This window comes from Poecile atricapillus, chromosome 11 (assembly GCF_030490865.1).
Source record: "Poecile atricapillus isolate bPoeAtr1 chromosome 11, bPoeAtr1.hap1, whole genome shotgun sequence".
Lineage (NCBI taxonomy): Eukaryota > Metazoa > Chordata > Aves > Passeriformes > Paridae > Poecile > Poecile atricapillus.
The window spans coordinates 17791939-17811166 of NC_081259.1; the positions used below are offsets into that span (position 1 = coordinate 17791939).

The following is a 19228-nucleotide window of genomic DNA, read 5'->3' on the forward strand; positions in this document are numbered from 1 at the left end:
CATTTTTCTGTTTTTTTTTAGTCCATAAGTTATTAGATGGCAGGCAGCATACCCAACTGAGTGTTCTGCTGAATGTTGTATACATTTGTGGTGTTCTGGACATAATTACTAGCAAATAGAGATGGAGACAGATGGCTGGAAGCATCTGAGATTTTCACACCTCATAGAAAACCAAACTCTGTTCTACTTTTTGTTCTACTTTTAACATTGCAACGTAAAGATCAGGATGATTTGGTTTTTTTTTAAAGAAAGAGCTTATCTGCCTCTTCCCCTTCCCCCAAACTGGTTCACACTTCTCTCTCTGCTCCCTTCATTCTTCCTAAGCAGTGCAGCAACATGAGGAAGCCAGGCAGGTGAAGGAAGGGAGTAACTCTGAAGATACTCTTTACCACAAAGATATTTAATCACCACCTTCGATATGCAGAGTCAACTCCAGAGAGCCTCAAGTACTTTCAAAAGAGAAGAGTTTAGAGAGACATTTTAGATGGCAGAGGTGGATAGTTTTGGGTCAACCTCTAACACAAATACAACCCTTTCACGCCAGTACTCTACTGATCTGTTAAACATCAAGGTTTCAGTGTGATGGGCAGACAGGACTCTGACTCTGAAATCCTCAATAGCAGAGGTAGTAATCAAATGCAGATCTGGATTCCTCTCCCCTGCTTTGCTTTTGTCTCTAAAATATAACTTTAATTTGGTGCAACCAATTAGAACAATTTTTTGAGTGCCAACAGTAAATGTAGTTTCTCCACCAACTGAGAAAACATCCTTTAAAATGCTGCCTTCAGAATAGGTTTGCATCCCCAGCCCTGTCCCAGCTTGCAAAGCAAAATAACTCAGTGCCATGAGGCTACATCACATTTCCTGTTTGGCTTTAGGTCTTCCAGCTCCAGGAGTGCGACCGCATCACGATACTGAGGAACTCACTGTGGGTGCACTGCAACCAGCTGTCCCTGCAGTGTGTGAAGGATGATGAGGTACAGCCTGCCTTGCCCTTCTCTGCAGCGCTGGCTCCAGGGGAATATCTCACTCCTGTTCTCTCTAGATGTAATGCAGATGCATTTCTGGATGCAGACAGTCTGTGTCATGCTTGGTGGCACTCACATGTGTCCTCCTTGGTTTGCTGGGGAATGCTTCCTGCTACCAAAACACTCAGCTGAGTATATTTGGGCTCTGACACAATTTCAAAAAAGGCATCCAGACATGGCCTCAAAACTGGAAGATGTAAAGAATACACTAGATTTGACTTTGAATGGTTGTTTCCTGCTATTAATTTCTTTATTGCATTGAAAAGTCCTGGACTGCCTTTGTCCTGCTCTCTTCAAAGACTATCCAGAGCACAAACAGGTGTGTTTACAAGAATTCTGGTACAGGGGACAGGCTAAAGATCAGCCAGGTCAGACATGTACCAAGTGTAAAGTGTTTCTTAAGGGGACAATTACTACAAGTAATTGTAATTACTAGTGGTATTTGTTATTTCAATGTGAAATGTTAAAAGTTAGATTAAACTCTTGAATTCTGTTTTGTAGCTGTATGAAGAGGTTCGGGTCAGCTTGGAGAACTGTGTTGTAGAGTCAGACATAGACTACTTCATTAAGACAAAAATGACAGGAACACAACCTCCAGGTAATTATTCCTACTGATCATGTTGGATGGTTTCTGCAGTACACGTACTTGGGAGGTGAAACCAGCTGGAGCAGTTTCTGCTCCAACTTTTCATTCCCACCTCCATGGCTCACTTCCCCCACATTGTGCTGCCGATGCTGCCTGTGTGGTGTTCTAAGTGGGTAAGCAGAAGGATCCAGCTTAAAAATAACCCTCTAAAGAAGAAAAAACTTCTTTTGGCTTTGCTGCCAGGCTCATTTCACAGTACAGCTGAACTGACACGGCTAAGGCAGTGGCAAATTGCCTTGCAGAAATGGAGAAGTGGCAACTTCCTGCACTGGTAGCAAGACACTGCCAATGTACCAAGTAACTGCACCCCAGTGTGCCCTTGACAGAGGTGCTGCCTCTTCATTTGCAGCACAGAGAAGACAGAGTTTTCTATTCTGTTCCACATGCCCAATGGGGAATAACCAATTTTTTGCTCTCAAGAAGTTGTTTGCATAAGCCAAGACTTTGGCTGGGGAAATTCTGAATGAAATTGGCTTTGCCCCAGCACACAGAACTGCTGTAAGGTTCACAGGCTCTGCCCACTCAAGCCAAAGCTGCCTTTTCCTTGACTTCACTGCTCAAAACCTCTGGGCTGAAATGGAGATTGACGCAGCATGAAGCAAGAGCAGCAGTAAAATGAAAACCTGCTGCTCCAGGGTAGGAGTTCTCCAAACACCCCACAGGAAAGGAGCTGGCTAATGTGTCATGTGGCCATACACAAACCACTCCTGAGTACTTCAACAGGCAACACAAGATAGTTACATAAAACCCTTCCATGCTAGCAGTTGTACAGGTACAAACTCAGTGGTGATCAGCCTGATCCCTGGGAATAATTAGTTTGTACAAGAACAAATTTGATCCCTTTGATTTCACTGCAGAGCTCAAAGCTGGCAGGAATTACCCCAGAACCTTCCTCAGTAGAGCTGGGTGCTGCCACTAACACAGCACTGAGCTATCTGAAGCCTGCTTTTCACTCAGCCTTTTTGCCATTGTTCTATTCAATTCTAAAAATTGGGATTTGGGGAATTTTTTAAAACTAATGTATGGTACTGGTGCACCGGATGCTATTTTGCTGTTATAGTTTATTCTTCTTCACATAGAGGATTTAAATTCACTGATACAGGAAAATTTACCCAGGAAAAAATTACATTTTCAGTGGCAGAAAGGAGAACTGTGCCTTGCAACAGTGTGAAACAACTTCTGTGTACTAAGAAATGTGTAATTCTTAGCTAGGTTTTTTATTTTTTGGTTTTCCTCCCCAAAAAAAGAGATTTGTCATTTCCAAAAAAAAAAAAAAGAGGAGATTTGTCATTCTCCAGTCTCCTAGGAAATTTCTACAAAAAGCTCTTGGCTATATCAGAGTCATTTCAAATAAGAACTAGGTGGAAAAAACCCTTGAGAGCTTTATGAAAGGCAGAGAAAAACCTGACTTGCTTTTTTGTTGTTTTTATTTTTGCCACCTTCTAGAAAATGACGTGTTCTGGAAGCAATATCCTAATATCTCCACAGCTCTGGTAATGAGTTTGCAGTGTAGCACATAGTGAGCTGTTGATCTGTGCTGTTATTTGCAAAATGCAGGAGGAAACCCACATGTAATTTTGTGTTGTGTGACAGAAGACTTGCATCCTGACCAAACCTTCTTGATGCTCTTGCTCCTTTTCTACCCAATCTTAGACTGGAAACTGCACCAAGGTGACAATGCAGAAGGGCAACAGGAGACCTTTAAATTGGTCAGAAAACTTCCCAATTATTGTGATTCTTAGTTGGAGGGATTCTTCACACTCTCTAGCTCTATGTGCCTGCTCTGCTTACTATCTTGGCTGACACAGTGTGAGAATGTCAACCTTTAGCCCAAGTCCAATATCTTTCAGAAGATACTTGCTGGTATCAGGGCTGAGATAAAACACTTGGGCTTTGTTCCTGTTTATTTGGCCGTCACACCGAAAGGACAGAAAGGGTGTGTGGCCATCAGCTGTAAGCAACTGGAACTATCCATCTGTAACTATTTCATCTGTAAAGTTACACTTGGAAATTTCTTAATTTCACCCTTAACGACACCATAGGGGAGAGTGAAGGAACTGCAACCTAAATGTGTTTGAGAGAACAAAACCCAAATATCTCTGGGTAAACAGCAAATAAGCTCTCAGGAGACGGATGGGGGAGATATGAAAAGTGGGGAAACACACAAGCACACATCAGGAAACTGCTCGTTATTGCTGCAGGAAACCTCCCCAACCCTGACAAAAACTCCTGAAGGGATACACTGAGGAAAATAGAAACAAAATGCACTGCAGCAAATTCTATCATGAACACAGTTTAGGGCTCACAATGACCATACTCTGCCCCCTTAAATCCTGAGCTTTGAGGATTTAAGAAACTGCCTTCCTCATTAGGGCAGTCACAGCTCTTTGAATGGGGCCTCAGGCCTCAGCTCAGGCCAAGGGCCCCTTCCCACCAGGGCCACGGCTGTTTACAGGCACTGGAATGGCTTTTGTCAAGCCCCTGAGCTGCTCCAGCCACATTCCAGGTGAGGGCAGACAGGTGCTGCCCTGCAGTTTGCTCCAGCAGCCCCAGGTCACATTCTGGCAGGGAGAAAACAATGTTTTCTCACGGTGTTTCCTGTTTGAACCTCTCATTTTTATTGCCCTGTTGCAGATGCCATAGGGTACGAGAACTACTACAGCAGAGAGCCCAACAGGCACAACAGCAGCCCCACTCACTCCTGTGGGATGATGAAGAGGTGAGTGGCAAACATCAGTTCCCACAACGGGGATTTCTCCACACCTATAAGATGATGATAAAACATGACATAGAAAGTTATTACTTCCTTCATTGTAGCATGAGGTAACTACTTATCAGTAAATGTGACTTGATAGAATAAGTAAAGGGATTGAAATTGAGTCAGAGTAATTTTGCCCTGCCCTAGTGGGAAGAGGGACAGGGGATGAGTTCATCACACAATTTACTCGGCCAGCAATGGGTAACAGTCACTCGCTTCCTCTTTCCTACTGAGTCAGGGCACGTAGCAACAAAACCAGTTTGTTCCAGGGAGGGTGAAGGTGAATCTGGCTGGGACAAAGGCTGGGAGAGCCGTCCTTTGGGGCAATTCCTCATGCTTACAGCACCACTCAGCTGAGCAGAACAAAGAGCTGCTCTCTCTATCTGGATCCAAGGGGGAAAACCCAGGGCAGAAAAATTGTGATGATTAGAGATGCAATTTTCCTTATTCTGATCCATTTCTGCTGGTAAATGGATGCAGTTATAGTAGCAGAAGAGCATGGTGGCTCTATTGGTTTAAATATTTTATACTAAAATGGCAAATTCACAGTAGGGAGGGCATCACAGTTAAAGCAGGAGAGATTTATAATTTAACAAGCCCTATGAAATGGCAAAGGCAGGAAGCAGGCAGTGATCTCCCATTTGAAATGTGGTCCTGGCTTGCCTGTGAGCTGGTCAGGGTTATACACAATACTTTGTTTTCCAGTTGGAAACTGGATCTTCTCTAATAATGAATTCAATGCTGCATCCTGTGCTGTTACATAAGACAATTGTACTGCCATTCAGAACACAACTGTGAGCAGCATGGGCAAGGAGCCTAGAAAAACTCAGCCTGAGTCTTTCAGGAACTCTTGAGATAGGATATCCATTTCCCAGAAGAACTGAATGTTTGCTAGCTGAAAAATCAGACCCTTTAAATATGCCTTAAGCATGCACTGCTATTTCTATCTCTGCTTGAGAATCCTAACCCATTTTCTCACTTTACTTAGCCTTCAGTATCCAGCTGTGATAAAGGAAATAACTAGGGATAGATTAAAATAAAAATTCACTTAAACTCATAGCTTTTAGAAAGGCTTGTTACACAAGCTCTGTATTTTAAATTGTATCAGGGCTTTCCTTAAACATAAGGAGATGTTAATCTCTTATAAGTAACTGACAATTTGCATCATTTTAATGTTGTGAAATAATTGGAGTTTCACACCATGAGCCTACAAAAAAATATTATCTGCTGCATTTCATGCACAATTTAGTGAAGGCTGATGGTTCAATAGTCTGCTGCATTTTTAAAAATACATTTTTAAAGGAAGATAAATACATCTACAGTATAAAAGAAAATAGAAGGCCATGGGAAGAGGTGACATCTACTCTGTGAAGCAGATGGAGGGAAGGCTGAGTCAGAGAGCTGAGATGAAGGAATGCTCATACCCAGACCTGTTCACTCATTTTGATTTTGGCTTTTCTTGGTTCTGCAGATTCTCTGGACTTCTGCATGGGAGCAGCAGAAACAACACGGAAACTGCCACTCCTTCAGCCCCTCCTCTGGGTATGCTCTGCAGGAAAGCAGTTTACCAGATGTGTTTGGTTTAGATCATATTGCTAAACTAGGCTTTGACATGGATCAGAAATGTACAGCAGATATTCACATGTTGACATGCAAGAGTAGTCTGAAAATTAATTTTGTTTGGATGTGCATTAAACAAATTTCCCAGTTGAAAGTGCCAAATAATCCATATAGTCTTCAAAAACTCCATCTAGGCAGGTGGGGCCTGCACATTCAGAGCAGCAGTGTGACATAGATATTAGTTTTCTCCTTGTGTAGCATAGCTACCACTAAAAAGCCCCAAAGAATACATAAAATTTTTAACACACCAGGCACATGACTTATGAATACAAATATCCATCTCAACTCACTGTTGTCTTGTAATCCTTATAACTAGAATTTATCAGGTGATATTTAAAACACAGTGGTTTTACTATGTAGAAGGTAACAGTTTATTATATTTTCATTGGTTTGATAGTAAACAAAAGCATTTTAACTGTAGCTCTTACCAAAAGAAAAGTTGCTTTCAAAGAGCTTTAAAATCAACTGCTTCTGTCAGACCTGCCTGCCTGGGCACCCAGAAACACAGCCCAGACTCTCTATTAATGCATTTGGTGCTGAGCAGAGGAAGCTCCCAGACAGATACTGTGAAGAAATGAGAAGTTTCCCTAATTAAAACAAGCTGTATTAAAACAAAACATCTGCAAAAAAAAGTTATGTCCATGACAAACAGCTATGTGAGAGCTATATAAACAACTGGAAAATGTCTGGTGACCCATTGGCACAGTATTTTCCATTTTTCTCAAGGGGAAAAGTCCTATGTGACAAATGGAACTGCTAGAATTTTATACCCCCAGTAGCAACATTTTTAAACCATTTTAATCAGAGTGTTTCCCTCCTTGGATGACTTGGATTGTGTTTTACCAGGGGAAATTTTTTTCCCAACCTGAGGCTGAAGCTAGTTTCTGATCTCCCACAAAGTTCAATGGGTGCATTGTCATCCCATCAATGGGGGTCAGTTTTTGTGCAAGTCTTTACCTACAGTTCACAGCAGCTTTTCTATACATGTGAATCTCCAGGCAGAGAGAGAACAAAACCCCTTGTATTTGTGAACTCTTGCATATGATCCCACACATTTATAAGCAACTGAACTCTTTGTTTCTGTGGTGGGTATTTCTTCCTTATTTTTTCCCCCCTTGCAGAGAGAACAGACGGAGTCTATGCATCCATTTTTGTAAATGAAAATGCTGGGATCACGTCATCACAGGACTACAGAGTACTTTATGACTACACAGCCCAGGTAAAAAAAGGCTTCAAAATAAATACTTCATAGCATCACATTTAAAATAAGTGATTGAAACATCTTGAAAGTGTAAATTCTTCAAGTGAAGAATTTACATTCAAGTGAAGGAGATGTTACTGTCCTTTTACAGCCAGGGACACATCTGTCCTGCTCCAGTTTAGCATGCTGGTTCTCCATGCTGGAGAAGACAGAATCCCATAAAGGATATTCTTTCCCTGTAATTCCATGTTGCAAGATGCAGAATCACATGGACGTGGTCCATCTGCCAACAAGACTGTTAAAGAGAACAACCTGCATCCTTAACTGGGATATTGAACTCTCCCTGACTCCAGATTAACTAGGCAGAATACCATTAGTAAAAGGTTGTGAATGGATTGGTTACAAATATTTGCTAATTCAGATGGACTCCAGAACCTGGACTCCAGCCCCACTGGCTTTACATGTCAGTTTAAAGGTTCCTTTCATTAGCTATAGATCAGCAGAAGAAACAGCATCCAGGAGGTCTTATGTCTTAGTGCAGAGAGAGCCTCACACCAAGGGATCTGGCACAAACAGCCAACGTTGAAGAAATGCGACAGTACCAAAATAGATAGCCAGATAAATTGCAAAAACAGAGAAAAAGCTCAAAAGGAGCACTTTCCCTTAGGTACAGCAGTATTCCAACACCTTTTATTCAATGTTGGGGTTTTTTTTGCTTCATTTTAAACTTTTATTATTTACATGAAATTTCATGCAAGCACGGCTGAGAGCACCTCACTGTTAATGGCAGCTCCCCTAAGGAGACTACTGGATCACCTCGTTACTCCAGGAGTCCCTTAAAACTGTGCCACACAGGAATACTCCCTGCTGAGAAAAGAGCCTGTTACTACCTTTAGTATATTGTACATTGAGGCCTCTCATTTTTTGAGTCCCTTCTTGCCTACTCAGGTGCATTAAATTTAGTTTTAGCTGACACCTCAAACACCTCTGGAAGCCTGTTTTCTATTTACTACACTGTGGGCAGCAAAATGGTTTCCTATGGAAAATAGGACAGCACCACTGAACACTGATGGCTGCCTGGGAGCTCAGGGAGAGCTTATTTGCAACTACTGCATTTGTCTGGGGATGAAAGTCATCACTGTGCAAGAGTCACTGTCCCCCACTGGTCACTGCTGTTCCCTGCTAAAAGAACTGAGAGACCTATTTCAGGCATGGATTAGCACAGGCACTGTTATCCCCCTTAGGAATTAAGCCATGCTCTGTTTTATTTAGCAACACCTGCAGACTATGCAGGTCACTGTGAGCTGGTTTAGGAGAATGGTGTTTAACCCTTTCTGGACTTCCCCAGTGATAAAACCATCAGGTTGTGCAGGAGGAGACACCATGGAGGCTGGGGAAATTTGAGGATCTTAAGGAAATAGCAAAAATGCTTAATCCCTCGCTGTCTGCTACTCCAGAACCAGAAGGACACTGGCAGACTGTTGATGAAGAGCAGGATTAAAAAAACCCTCACCAGGTACATGCTTGGGCTCTCCTGTGCTCTCAGGCTAACTACATTTATTTTCCCTGTCTCCTTTCAGAACGTGGATGAACTGGACATCAGTGAAGGAGACATTGTAGTTGTCATTGCAAAAAATGAGGATGGCTGGTGGACAGCAGAAAGGAATGGGCAGCGAGGCTTCGTGCCAGGCTCTTATCTTGAAAAGCTTTGATTAAAAGAAGCCCCAGTCCTCAGACTTTACAAATATTCTGTTACTGAAAACAATCAGCACACAAGGTCTGCTTCAGCTGACCAAGGGCATCCCAATAATAATGTTCTCTACAACTACCAGTTAGGAAATAACCAACTGACCATGCTTTTCTCTCCCTTGCTCCTGCCTCATCCCATTATTCTCCTGGCCTACACTATCTGAGAAAGCTGTCATCACTCCTGGGAGATTAGGACTTGCATGTCCTACCTAAGCACAGTGTGCTGCCAGCAGCGTTTCAAAGTTTGGCAATCCTGGGAGGAAAATCCTGCCCAGATTTCAACTGTACAAATGGAAAAGATCACAGAAACAAGTGCAGTTTCTTCAGGATGGAGGACCGTCTCTAGCCAGCCTGGGAGCCACCCTTATGGTCACAAGAGCCATGGTCTCTGCCATGGATCCCTTTCTCTCTGTTCACAGGCCCTGCTGGCATTTTTGACACAGGATGGTTTATCAGTCATGGATGAAAATACAAAAAACAGTGAATGCAGCCACAGAGGAGCACCTGAAGGACCAGGACACATCCCTAGTGGGAAAACTTGAGGCACTCCCCATCACAACCATCTCCTAACACAAGGAAATCCATGCTAGCCATAGCTCTGCTTTGCTCTGGATTCTGGGACAGGTGATGGGCCCAGGGCTTGCTTTTGCCTTGGTTGGAAGGTTTCCCTAACACCTCTCTGGGATTATGAAGTTTAAAAATCCAACAACACAAACAGCAGCTAAGCCAGGCCTCCAGCAGTGCTGCACTGCCCTGATTCCTCTCCTGTGAGCACCAGAGAATTGCCAATTGCCACCCCCTGCAATGTCAGCAGGGCAGCCTCCCTTCCACCTGCTCAGCCCACAGGCTGCTGTGGCTCCATCTGCTGCCTGCAGCCTCTGCACCTCTGCCATTGCTGCCACAGGGACATCCTGGGTTCTTTCCAGGCACATCTAATGTGCTCATTCTTCAACAAAACCTCTTCAGAGATATTGCACTGTGCAGGTTCACTGTATTTCACAGATTTCAGCTCTATTAATCTTTCTAGTTTAATATTTAAGAATGTTTCCAATGTTACTGTACAAGGAATTGATGGATAGTTTCTGCCATTTTTCCTTTTTCAGTACTTCAAGATAGTTAAAGAAAATTAAAAACTGGTGATTTAATTTGAATCAGAGCAAACTATTTCTGGGGGCAGAATGACCGTTTGCCAAGGTTTCAGGTCTTAAAACTGAATCAAGACAACGAAAATTCTTCTTATTGCTACCTGAAAGGCATGGGGGAGAGAGGAACTGTTAGCTCAAGACACACTAGACAGACAAGAGAAATTTAGACAAAAGAAATAGCTGTAATAGCCAATGCAATCTGTTCTTAAATGAAACACAGTGAAGGTCAGAGGCACTTGCAGTATCTTATTCGGATTCTTCCTTCAAGAATGGAACAGAAGTTGCTGCAGGCCCTTTTCCTTTGGCTGCCTGCAGTACTTTGCACAGGACCTTGTCCTTCCCACCCTCCCCCAGTGCAGCACATCCACATCAGGGCTGAAGGGCTCTGAGCCCCTGGCATCAGCACAGGCTCAGGAGGGGCTGCCATGGCAGTGAAGGCAGCACAGTAAGAACAGCAGCGCTGGCCCAGGCTGGGAAGGGAAGGAGAGGTTTCAGACCACACCTGAAGTGACACAAAGATGCACATGGCTTCAGCTTGGCCAGGTCATTACGAGTGGAGGCTGCCCGACAGCCACAAGAGATTGAATGTGTTTACTTCTTGAACACTCAATCTCCCACAAAGAAGACTGTAATAAACCAATAAATAAATACATCTAGGTAGGTATTTTGCAGATTATCTTAATTAAACAGAAGAAAAAAAACCCCACACTGAGATGCACATTCTCTAATGATGTGGGACACAGATTTTGCAGGACTCCTCACTTTTCTGGGGGCCCACCCTCACACAAGGCACTACAGGGCCCAGTCTTGACTGCCCTGAAACCCTATTGCAGATCATCTTTGCTTCCATGGACCACATGATCTACATCACCAACAGACAGCTGGTGGAATGGTGGCTGCTGTTTCTCTCCATCTAATCATTCTGCATTTTTGCTGTCAAAGTCAGGAAACTGATTTCCTTTCTACCAATCCCTTCTTCTTTTGAGTAAACACTGTTGAATGGCAAGAGGCTATAGGTATTTCAAAATCTCCCCAGTGTCACAGCATTTGGGTCCCACATGCTAACTCCAGATTGTTCAGAAAATGAAAAAGCAGCAGCAATGTTTTCTCATGAATCCTCTGATGCACATTGTCTTGATATGGCTTGGAACTACTTATCAGCCAAATTCTTCAGTTTGCCCTATCTGCGTGGCAGCACTTGTCACAAATAGAACAGAGATACCAAGAAATACTCACACCCTCTGAGAACACCCACATTTTAGGTGTCATCTATCTACGCACCCCCATCACTAGGAAAAGCAGGAAGATCAGTTGTAGGCTACTGCCTTAACAACATTGCCCTTATTAACATTTTCTCTCCAGTTTGGTAACGTTTAGGCAATAAAACTGACATAATCAAGTTATCATTCAATTTTCAGCTAGGATGGGAAACAGAATTGGGCCCTTTCCAGTGGCATTCTTATACTGAAATCAAAACATGCAAATTGTTTTTGCATTTACTACCAATTAAGGAAAAGCACTTAAAAACCTGTATGAAATAACATTCTACCAATGACAACCACATGTAAATAGTAAACATCTGCGAGTGTAGGGTGAGGTGAATCCCTACACAGAACAGATTTCTACATATTAAGAGCCCACAAGCCAGTAGTAACACCAAAACAGTATCAGACTAGAAACAGAGAGATCCAACAGACCCAGCTCTAGGACAACCAACACAGCCAGGCCTCCTGCCAAGCTCAGTGATCTGCAGAGCCAACCAGCTTCCTGCATTTCCAACAACTAGGCAGCTAAAAGGAAGAAACCAACCTCTTCCCAGCTGAGCATGTAGCAACAGCAAGAGCACAGTGACTGATGAAGGTTTGGAGTGTTTGTCACCTCCCTGAGGACCCCTGGCTAGAGCTCTGTAGTATGAACAACCCCAGCAGGCATCAGCCAAAGTGGTGACAGATCATGTACATAAGGCATAAACAGTAGAAACTCTTAACTTGGCTTCCTTCCTGTCTCAAGAGGTGAACTCCTGGTCTGAGCCTCCTCTCCAGAGGTCATTTTCTCCCAGTTGCAGCTCATACCTGATTACTGAAAATGCAGTTGAAGTGGAAGCATATGGATGCCAAGAGGAGATGCATTACAAGCCAAGCAGGAGGTGGCAGGTGTTTAACAGGAGCCTGGGTGAGCATTAAGGAACACCTAACCTCAACACTGGGATAACTTACACACTTTGTGATACCACAGAACCCCCCAGCAGTATCACTGTGCCATGGCTCAACTGTGCAGGCTTGGAGAGGACAGGAGATTCTACATCAGTGCTATCCAAACACAGTATGAAAAGTCACTGTTAACCTTCAGTGTGGAGTGGCAACAGCTCTGTATGGGACAGGACAAACTGTACAGGCCTGAACAGCAGCCTAGACTGCTCAACACCATCTCTTTCCCCTTTCCTGTTCTCCAACTTGCAGGGCTGGGGCATAGAATGCATGAACAGTCACCAGCCACACAAATACCAGTGCTTCCCATGTCTTTAAACAGGAACTACATGCAGTTAGTGAGCAAGAAAGGAAACAAAGTTGTGATGCTGAGTCTTATCTGCTTTCTGGCTGCTAAGGGACTGCAAGGGCTGATGGGCTGGGTTTTGTAAGGAAAGAATACTTGTGAATTAGATTCTGGAAGAGGAATTAGTGTCCTGCCAGTGATTATGTTATTAACAAAATGCCAACACTGCATTCACTTGAAAGGGCAAAAAACTAGTCAAGCTGTTAGCCATCATCTATTCTTTGTTAGCAATTACTTAAACTCAGCAGCTTACATTTTGTTCAGAGCCACAGTTATCTCCAGATATGTGCACTCCTGGATCCTGCACAGTGCAAATCTGATCTGTTTCTAGAATAGCTGGATAATCATATTTCCATCAAATTAGCCAGTTACACATGGTACAGTGCTCAACTTATCCTTCTACCGGCTGCTAAAGGATGGCTGACACCTGATCTGGCACAAAGCTGCTGGGGCACCATGAAGAGCACATTTACACCCTATCACTGCTGGGTGCCATGTGGCTGCAGCCATTCTGTCCCAAACACTGGCCCCAAAGGCAAATTTACTGTGTTGTTCTATTCTGACTGAAAGCACAGACTTAATCTTGCTTTTAGATACAGAACTCTAACAGAAATCGCCATCGCCTCCCAGCAAAATTGGCAGAAATCAGAGTTGACATCCCTAAAATTTCTAAGGGGAAAAACAGTATCATCCAAAACCACCAGGCAAACAGAACTCAACTTGGAGCACAGCTTTGAGTTTATTGTCAGGGATTCCACATAGCATCCTGAGCACTGAGGGTACAAAAACAGCTGGAGGGAAGAGGTGAAGTGGGAACAGATACGCTAGGAGGATATTTGAAAGCAGGAGGAATTTTACTCACCAGATCTAAAAAAGCCAGTATTAACCAGATCTGGAAACATAAACCAGCACACATATCCCAGCTTTGCTGCCCTTACCAGAATTCAACCAAGCCACCAAATCAAGGCAGATGTCAAGAGCAGCAACCAGTGTGTTAATAAGTACAGTGCTGGATGAGCTACAGCTACATAAGCAGTGCTTTGACTTCAATTCTCTTTGATTGAAATACAGGCATTTGTAACAGCCTCTGCCTCAGAGTAAATGGACACACAGTACAGCTCAAGATATTCCAGCCTAAATCTGAATGAAATTTCCTTCGTGTTGGATTACACACTTGGATTGTTCAAGCAGCCCAGGCTAAACCTTGAATAAATCAGTGGCTTCGTGAAGCAAAGGTATGACTGGAGAAGTCACACCTCAGCCCTCACTTTCCCCATTCATCACAGGGAGCTCATAATCCACTCTGACACCGACCTGAAAATCCTCCTGGCACACTCAGTATTTTGGTGATTGTTTAATCCCAGATCCAGCCTAAACAAGGTAGCATTGGGTGGTTGTTGGATCAATATTTGCAACGAAAAAAATCTTGTAGAAAAGGACAAATTATATTGTGTACACAGTGCTTGTTTTGTAATAGGACTAGCTGGCTCTGAGGAAGGGGGTGCAGACATAAGATAACACTCAAAGCAAGGAGCGTGTGGGGGAGTTCAGTGCATTCCCTTCCACTCTGCAAGGGCACAAATGCTCAACAGCTGCATCTAAAGAAGAATTGTTCTGAATTTTTAAGCTGAAAACAGTCCATGGAGGAACTTCTTGGGAAACTGGTGAACTTTAACCTTCCCATGATAAGCATACTAACGTAAGTGTGAATGGGAAAGCTTTCAGTGCACTGATAGACGTGAGAAGTGCTTTGTCTTTAGAGAAGGGCTGCACAGCCCTTCTTGTGTTTGAGCCCTGGGTGAGGAAGGGAGACTTAAGCGATAGTGACTTTGTTCTGCTAAGTGGCAGCTGAAGGTTTTGCTAGGTCACTGCTCAATTCAGCAGCCGTGGGAGGATTCAAAACCGAAGAGGGAGAGAAGGCATCTGGAGAAATGCATCCTCCATGCTCTGTAGGGTCCTGTGTCAGCTTTTATAACCACAGCACTTATCAGCACAAGCTCTAAATTTAACTTATGTTTCCTCAGTGTCTGTAATGTATCCTCCATGCACCATTTTTCAGTGCTGAAGGTGTAACTGTAGAGGGGGAAACAAAGCTATCAGGATAAATGCTGGATTTAAGCTTTCAAAATGGACATTGCACTCGAAGGGCAAAAACACTTCACAGAGTGCAAGGCTACCAGCACTAAGCGTGCTTCCCAAGGATGAGGTATCCTCCAAGTCCTGGAAGTACAAGGAATGCTTAGTTCTACAATGTGTACTGGGAATTAAGTCCTGCCTGGTGCCTGTGAGGTATTTGGTGCTGGCACAGGACTCAATGCCACCTTTGCCACAGGTGATTTATTCCTCTCCTACTCTCAGCTGAGAATGCATGAACACTACCCCCACACACACCTCGTGTACTGGCAGATCTGCTCAATGCAATTCAATGGCAGACTCATTCAGGCAAGAACAGATCTTGCTGCTTCCTTTGCCCAGTTGGGAGAAACACTTCAGAACTCCATTTCAGAAGTATTTTTCTAGACCATACTGCTTTAGATACTGTCAAGCCCCACATCTGCCAGTGGTTTGCTTCAGTGTTTTATTTGCACGAGGAAAATGCATTCCAGTTTTTCAGTCACAGCCTGACCCAGCAAGGTCTGACAGGACAGCTATCCAGGAAAATGCTTAAATTATTCTCTGAAATGGGACAGAATCCATTTGGTGAAAAGAGCTGGTACCTGAAGCACCACAAATCCAAATGAAAGCAAAGCTGTCTTTTCTCTGAGTGCCAACAAGAACAGTTCCATGGTCCCACACTGCTGTGGCTCATGTTACCCCAAGAAACCCAGTTTGCAGGCTTCCCTCTGGCAAAGAAGTTTCAACTAAAAAGCTCTGATATACCTTTAGCATTCAGGGTCAAGAGAAGCAGGTGAGAGAAAATATGTGGTTCAGTGCATAGCACTAGAAAGTTCTTCTTTGCTTGCTCCAGAAGGATCACCAAGTCTCAGGTCCCCAGACCAGAGCTCTGATAGCTTCTCACATACATAGGTTTGTGTCCACACCTAATCTACAAACTCAGCCCTGCTTTTAAATGATGAGTAAACTGTACTATGTGTTCATCTACAGTGTAAATACCCCACACAAAACAACTGAACTCCTGTCCTGGAGTTCAGGCACCGAAAGAAGAAACATCTGTTGCCAGGCACAGATCCAGCAGGGATTACTGCAGTCACAGCAAGGACTAAATCAAAGGCTTATGCCTGGACATAATACATATTGTGAGCACAAAACCTGTATTGTGAAGGCAACTGCCAGACTGAAGAAATAAAGGAGTGGGTCAACAAATCTAATATTTACCTCTGCCATGCCAGGCAGCTGCCAGGACATTAAACATGTTCAGGGTGCAGCACATGGCCATGGAACAGCTCTACAGCTGTGCTTCCCCAGCACCTCCTCCTCCACCTAGTGGCCTGCAATTTAGCCTTATTTTAAACACCAAACCTTGTGTTATGGTATACAGAAAGAAACATGACTTGCTGCAGGACTACCTCAGTACTATTTTGTAGGATTTTTGCAGATAAATCCTTTCATGGGGAGGTAGAAGGGCAAGGTTTACAGCTACTGCTGTGTAGATGTAGAGCACAGGCAAACTGTGACTGGCCCATCAAAATCAGATCACACCCAGACTTTCAACAGATCAGCAGCAACATAATTCTGCTATCTGCAGTGAGTTTGCTCTCTCCTAATCAGTCCCATTACTGAAGAGTAACCCCAAAACTGAGATGGACAAATAGGAAACCGTTATCACAACAGACATGAGTGCTGAAGCAGTCCAGGAATATGAGATTGATATGCAGGACAGTGGGAAACAGGCTAAGAGTGGCAGCACCTTACCCTTCCACAGCCAGGCATGGCCTACAGCAACCAGTTATGTTGCCACTTTATAGGGCACTGCATCACATCAATAGTTTAGCAGAGGAAGCTTTGTGCTCGTATCAGTTCAGAGGTAGCACAGATGAAACTCTGCTCTGTGCCTTTCAGCAGTAGCCTAGGCATAGATAATGGTTTAAAAAATGCTGCCCCCAAGAGAGCTTTCCAACTGCTCAGTGCAGCTCTAGGGGAAACAGATCAGCTATAGGAGGCTGCGGAGATCAGCAAGAAACAATCACCAAAATGTGTTTTGAAAAAGGCCATGGAACTAAAACTTCTGCGTAGCAAAGACAGCTGCCCCAGTCAGCAGGGATGGCACCCAAGAGCAATGATTGCAAGAGGCAGGATGTAGGCTCAGGTGGCATTCTCCAAGAAGTCACCCCAGAGCATGCTGCTGCAGCAGGACACAGCACACAGAACACCAAAGATCCACTGCACTTGAAGACTTTTCATGGATTCCAGAGGGATTTGTCTCAGGCCCAAGATGAAGTCAGTTACAAGATCCACTAACTGTACTCTGAAGGCTATCACTGATACTGTTATCACAAGTACTTATCTCAAACGTCATCTGAAACTGCAAGTACTGAAGAGTCTCATGAGCTGTCCTCTTCTGGCTATCAAGGCCAAAATTTTTTTTTTCCACAAACTTTGTTAAATTGATCTTATTAGACCACTTCTCTGTTTACTAAGGCAAATACAGATGATCATGCCTTACTAGACCACAATCTGAATGAGACCCTCCAATTCTCATGAGCCTCCTACTAGGGTGCTGGAAGGCAGTAAAGCACAGATGTGCACTGCAATGTAGTTAAGTCACTTTAACAGCAGTGAGAACAATAAAACCCAATTCAAAAAATCCCTGAAGGCAATTTTAATTTCCTGTGTTAAACCCCTCTGGATCAGGTAAGGTTTACTGCTGCAGGTGAGCTCTATGAGCCCGTGTCCTCCATGTACCACACATGGATTCACTCAGTCTGGAGAATTTCCTCTGCAGTCTGCACTGAGCCCTCTCAGACTCTTCAGCTACAAGATAGCCAAGAAGAACAGGAACTTAAAAGACTAGACAGGAATCAAGGAAATAAAAGAGCTAAAATGGAATGAAATCACCCCTTGTCCCCTAAAATACACTGTCTCATCTGAATGTATTAATTAGGAAGGCCAAACTACAGCCACACCAACACTCCTGCCTAATACAAGCCAAAGTTTATTCATTCTTTTCAGTAAGGGAAGCTACACACCCACACCACTTGTTCCCAGCTTCAGTGAATCATACAAAATGTGTTGTACTGGACCCTTGCAAGTCTGGGTTTGGTTAGCTTTTTTGGGGGGGAGTGTGGAGGCGTGTGAAGTCTGCTTTTGTATTTTAGAAAACCCAAGCAGCACCAAACTTTATTCACACATCCAAGACTTACTACAAATGGTGCAATGCAAGAAGGTCACTGGTTCCTAGAAAAAACTAATTCACAGCAGTTAAGAGTTCAGTTGGGCTTTGTTTAGATTATAAAAAAGTTGTAAAATATTGAGTATTTTCCACATTCCAGCACAAATATTCTGCATTTTAAAAAGGAAACAGACTTCCTTCAATTACATGCAAGTACTGTCAAGTCATCAGTACTTCAAATCCACGTTTTCCAGCAAGATTAACAAGCAGGTGCACTGTTATCTCCCCCAAATCCTCATTTCAAAGGGGTATGTGCAGGCTCATGACTCTGGAGTTTCTTTCTGCCTTGTAGCTGTTAAGAGCTGATCACCTTTTTGAGCATCCTTAGCCTTACTTTGTGCAACACAAACCTCTGCACACTGATTTTTACAAGCCAGCATCATCTCAGTCTTATGAGTTCTATTTTCACAATATGCAATACAATATGAAGATAATCAAATTCAGTGAGCAGGCTTGCTGCCACATCTGGGAAATCTGATGCCACAGTCAGGAGTTCTGGGTTGAGCCACACAGTGTACTAAGAATGAAAATCTAAGTCCCAGGAGAGTATCATTTGAAACCCTCCTTTAGCAGTTAACAGAATTCCAAAGGTACACTTCTACAGCGGTGTTAACATCACTGAGAAAAATCCTCCAGCAAGTCACACTGACCTCAACAATGTGCACATTTTAGAATCTTCTGAGTGATGCTTCTGTAGTTATTTGAGATTATCTTGATGTCAGTTTAGCTGAGCATGTCTGCTTTGTACATAAGCAACTGGTTAAAGTTCTGAACATCCCTGGCTTCTGCGAAGGAGGAGGAACCTGAAGACACTGAAAGTAGGGCAGTGACTAAGTATGTGAATAATGCAAAACACATTAAAATATAATTAACATACAGCAGTTACAGGAAAGCTATTCATTACCCACTGTTTAGAGACAACAGATTCTTCCTTAATAGTGTGCACAAGATATTAAGTTTCCATCAAGTTCAGCCAAGTTTGTTGTTCTGTGTTTTGCTGCTATTGTTTCAAATAAAAAGAACAAATACAACACAATCAGGTTTTCAGCAAACCATAAATACAGATCTATTGAAGTGAAGCCATCCAAAACTGTTGTTTTCACAGAGTTTGTGTGTACAGCACACCCAGACTCCACTGGACCAAATACACTGGAATCTTAAACAGAAAACAAGACATA

General features: G+C 43.3%; 1 protein-coding gene across 1 annotated transcript in view; it reads left to right on the top strand.

Annotated features, from left to right (window-relative positions):
- PSTPIP1 (proline-serine-threonine phosphatase interacting protein 1) overlaps positions 1-11237 on the top strand; it is a 51117-nt gene extending 39880 nt beyond the window's left edge. Inside the window, exons 10-15 of the mRNA XM_058847262.1 lie at positions 879-977; positions 1530-1626; positions 4309-4393; positions 5904-5974; positions 7174-7271; positions 8834-11237. Coding sequence (XP_058703245.1) covers positions 879-977; positions 1530-1626; positions 4309-4393; positions 5904-5974; positions 7174-7271; positions 8834-8965 — 582 coding nt within the window. The 3' untranslated portion in view covers positions 8966-11237. The remainder of the gene's footprint in view (positions 1-878; positions 978-1529; positions 1627-4308; positions 4394-5903; positions 5975-7173; positions 7272-8833) is intronic.
- The last annotated feature ends 7991 nt before the right edge of the window (positions 11238-19228 follow it).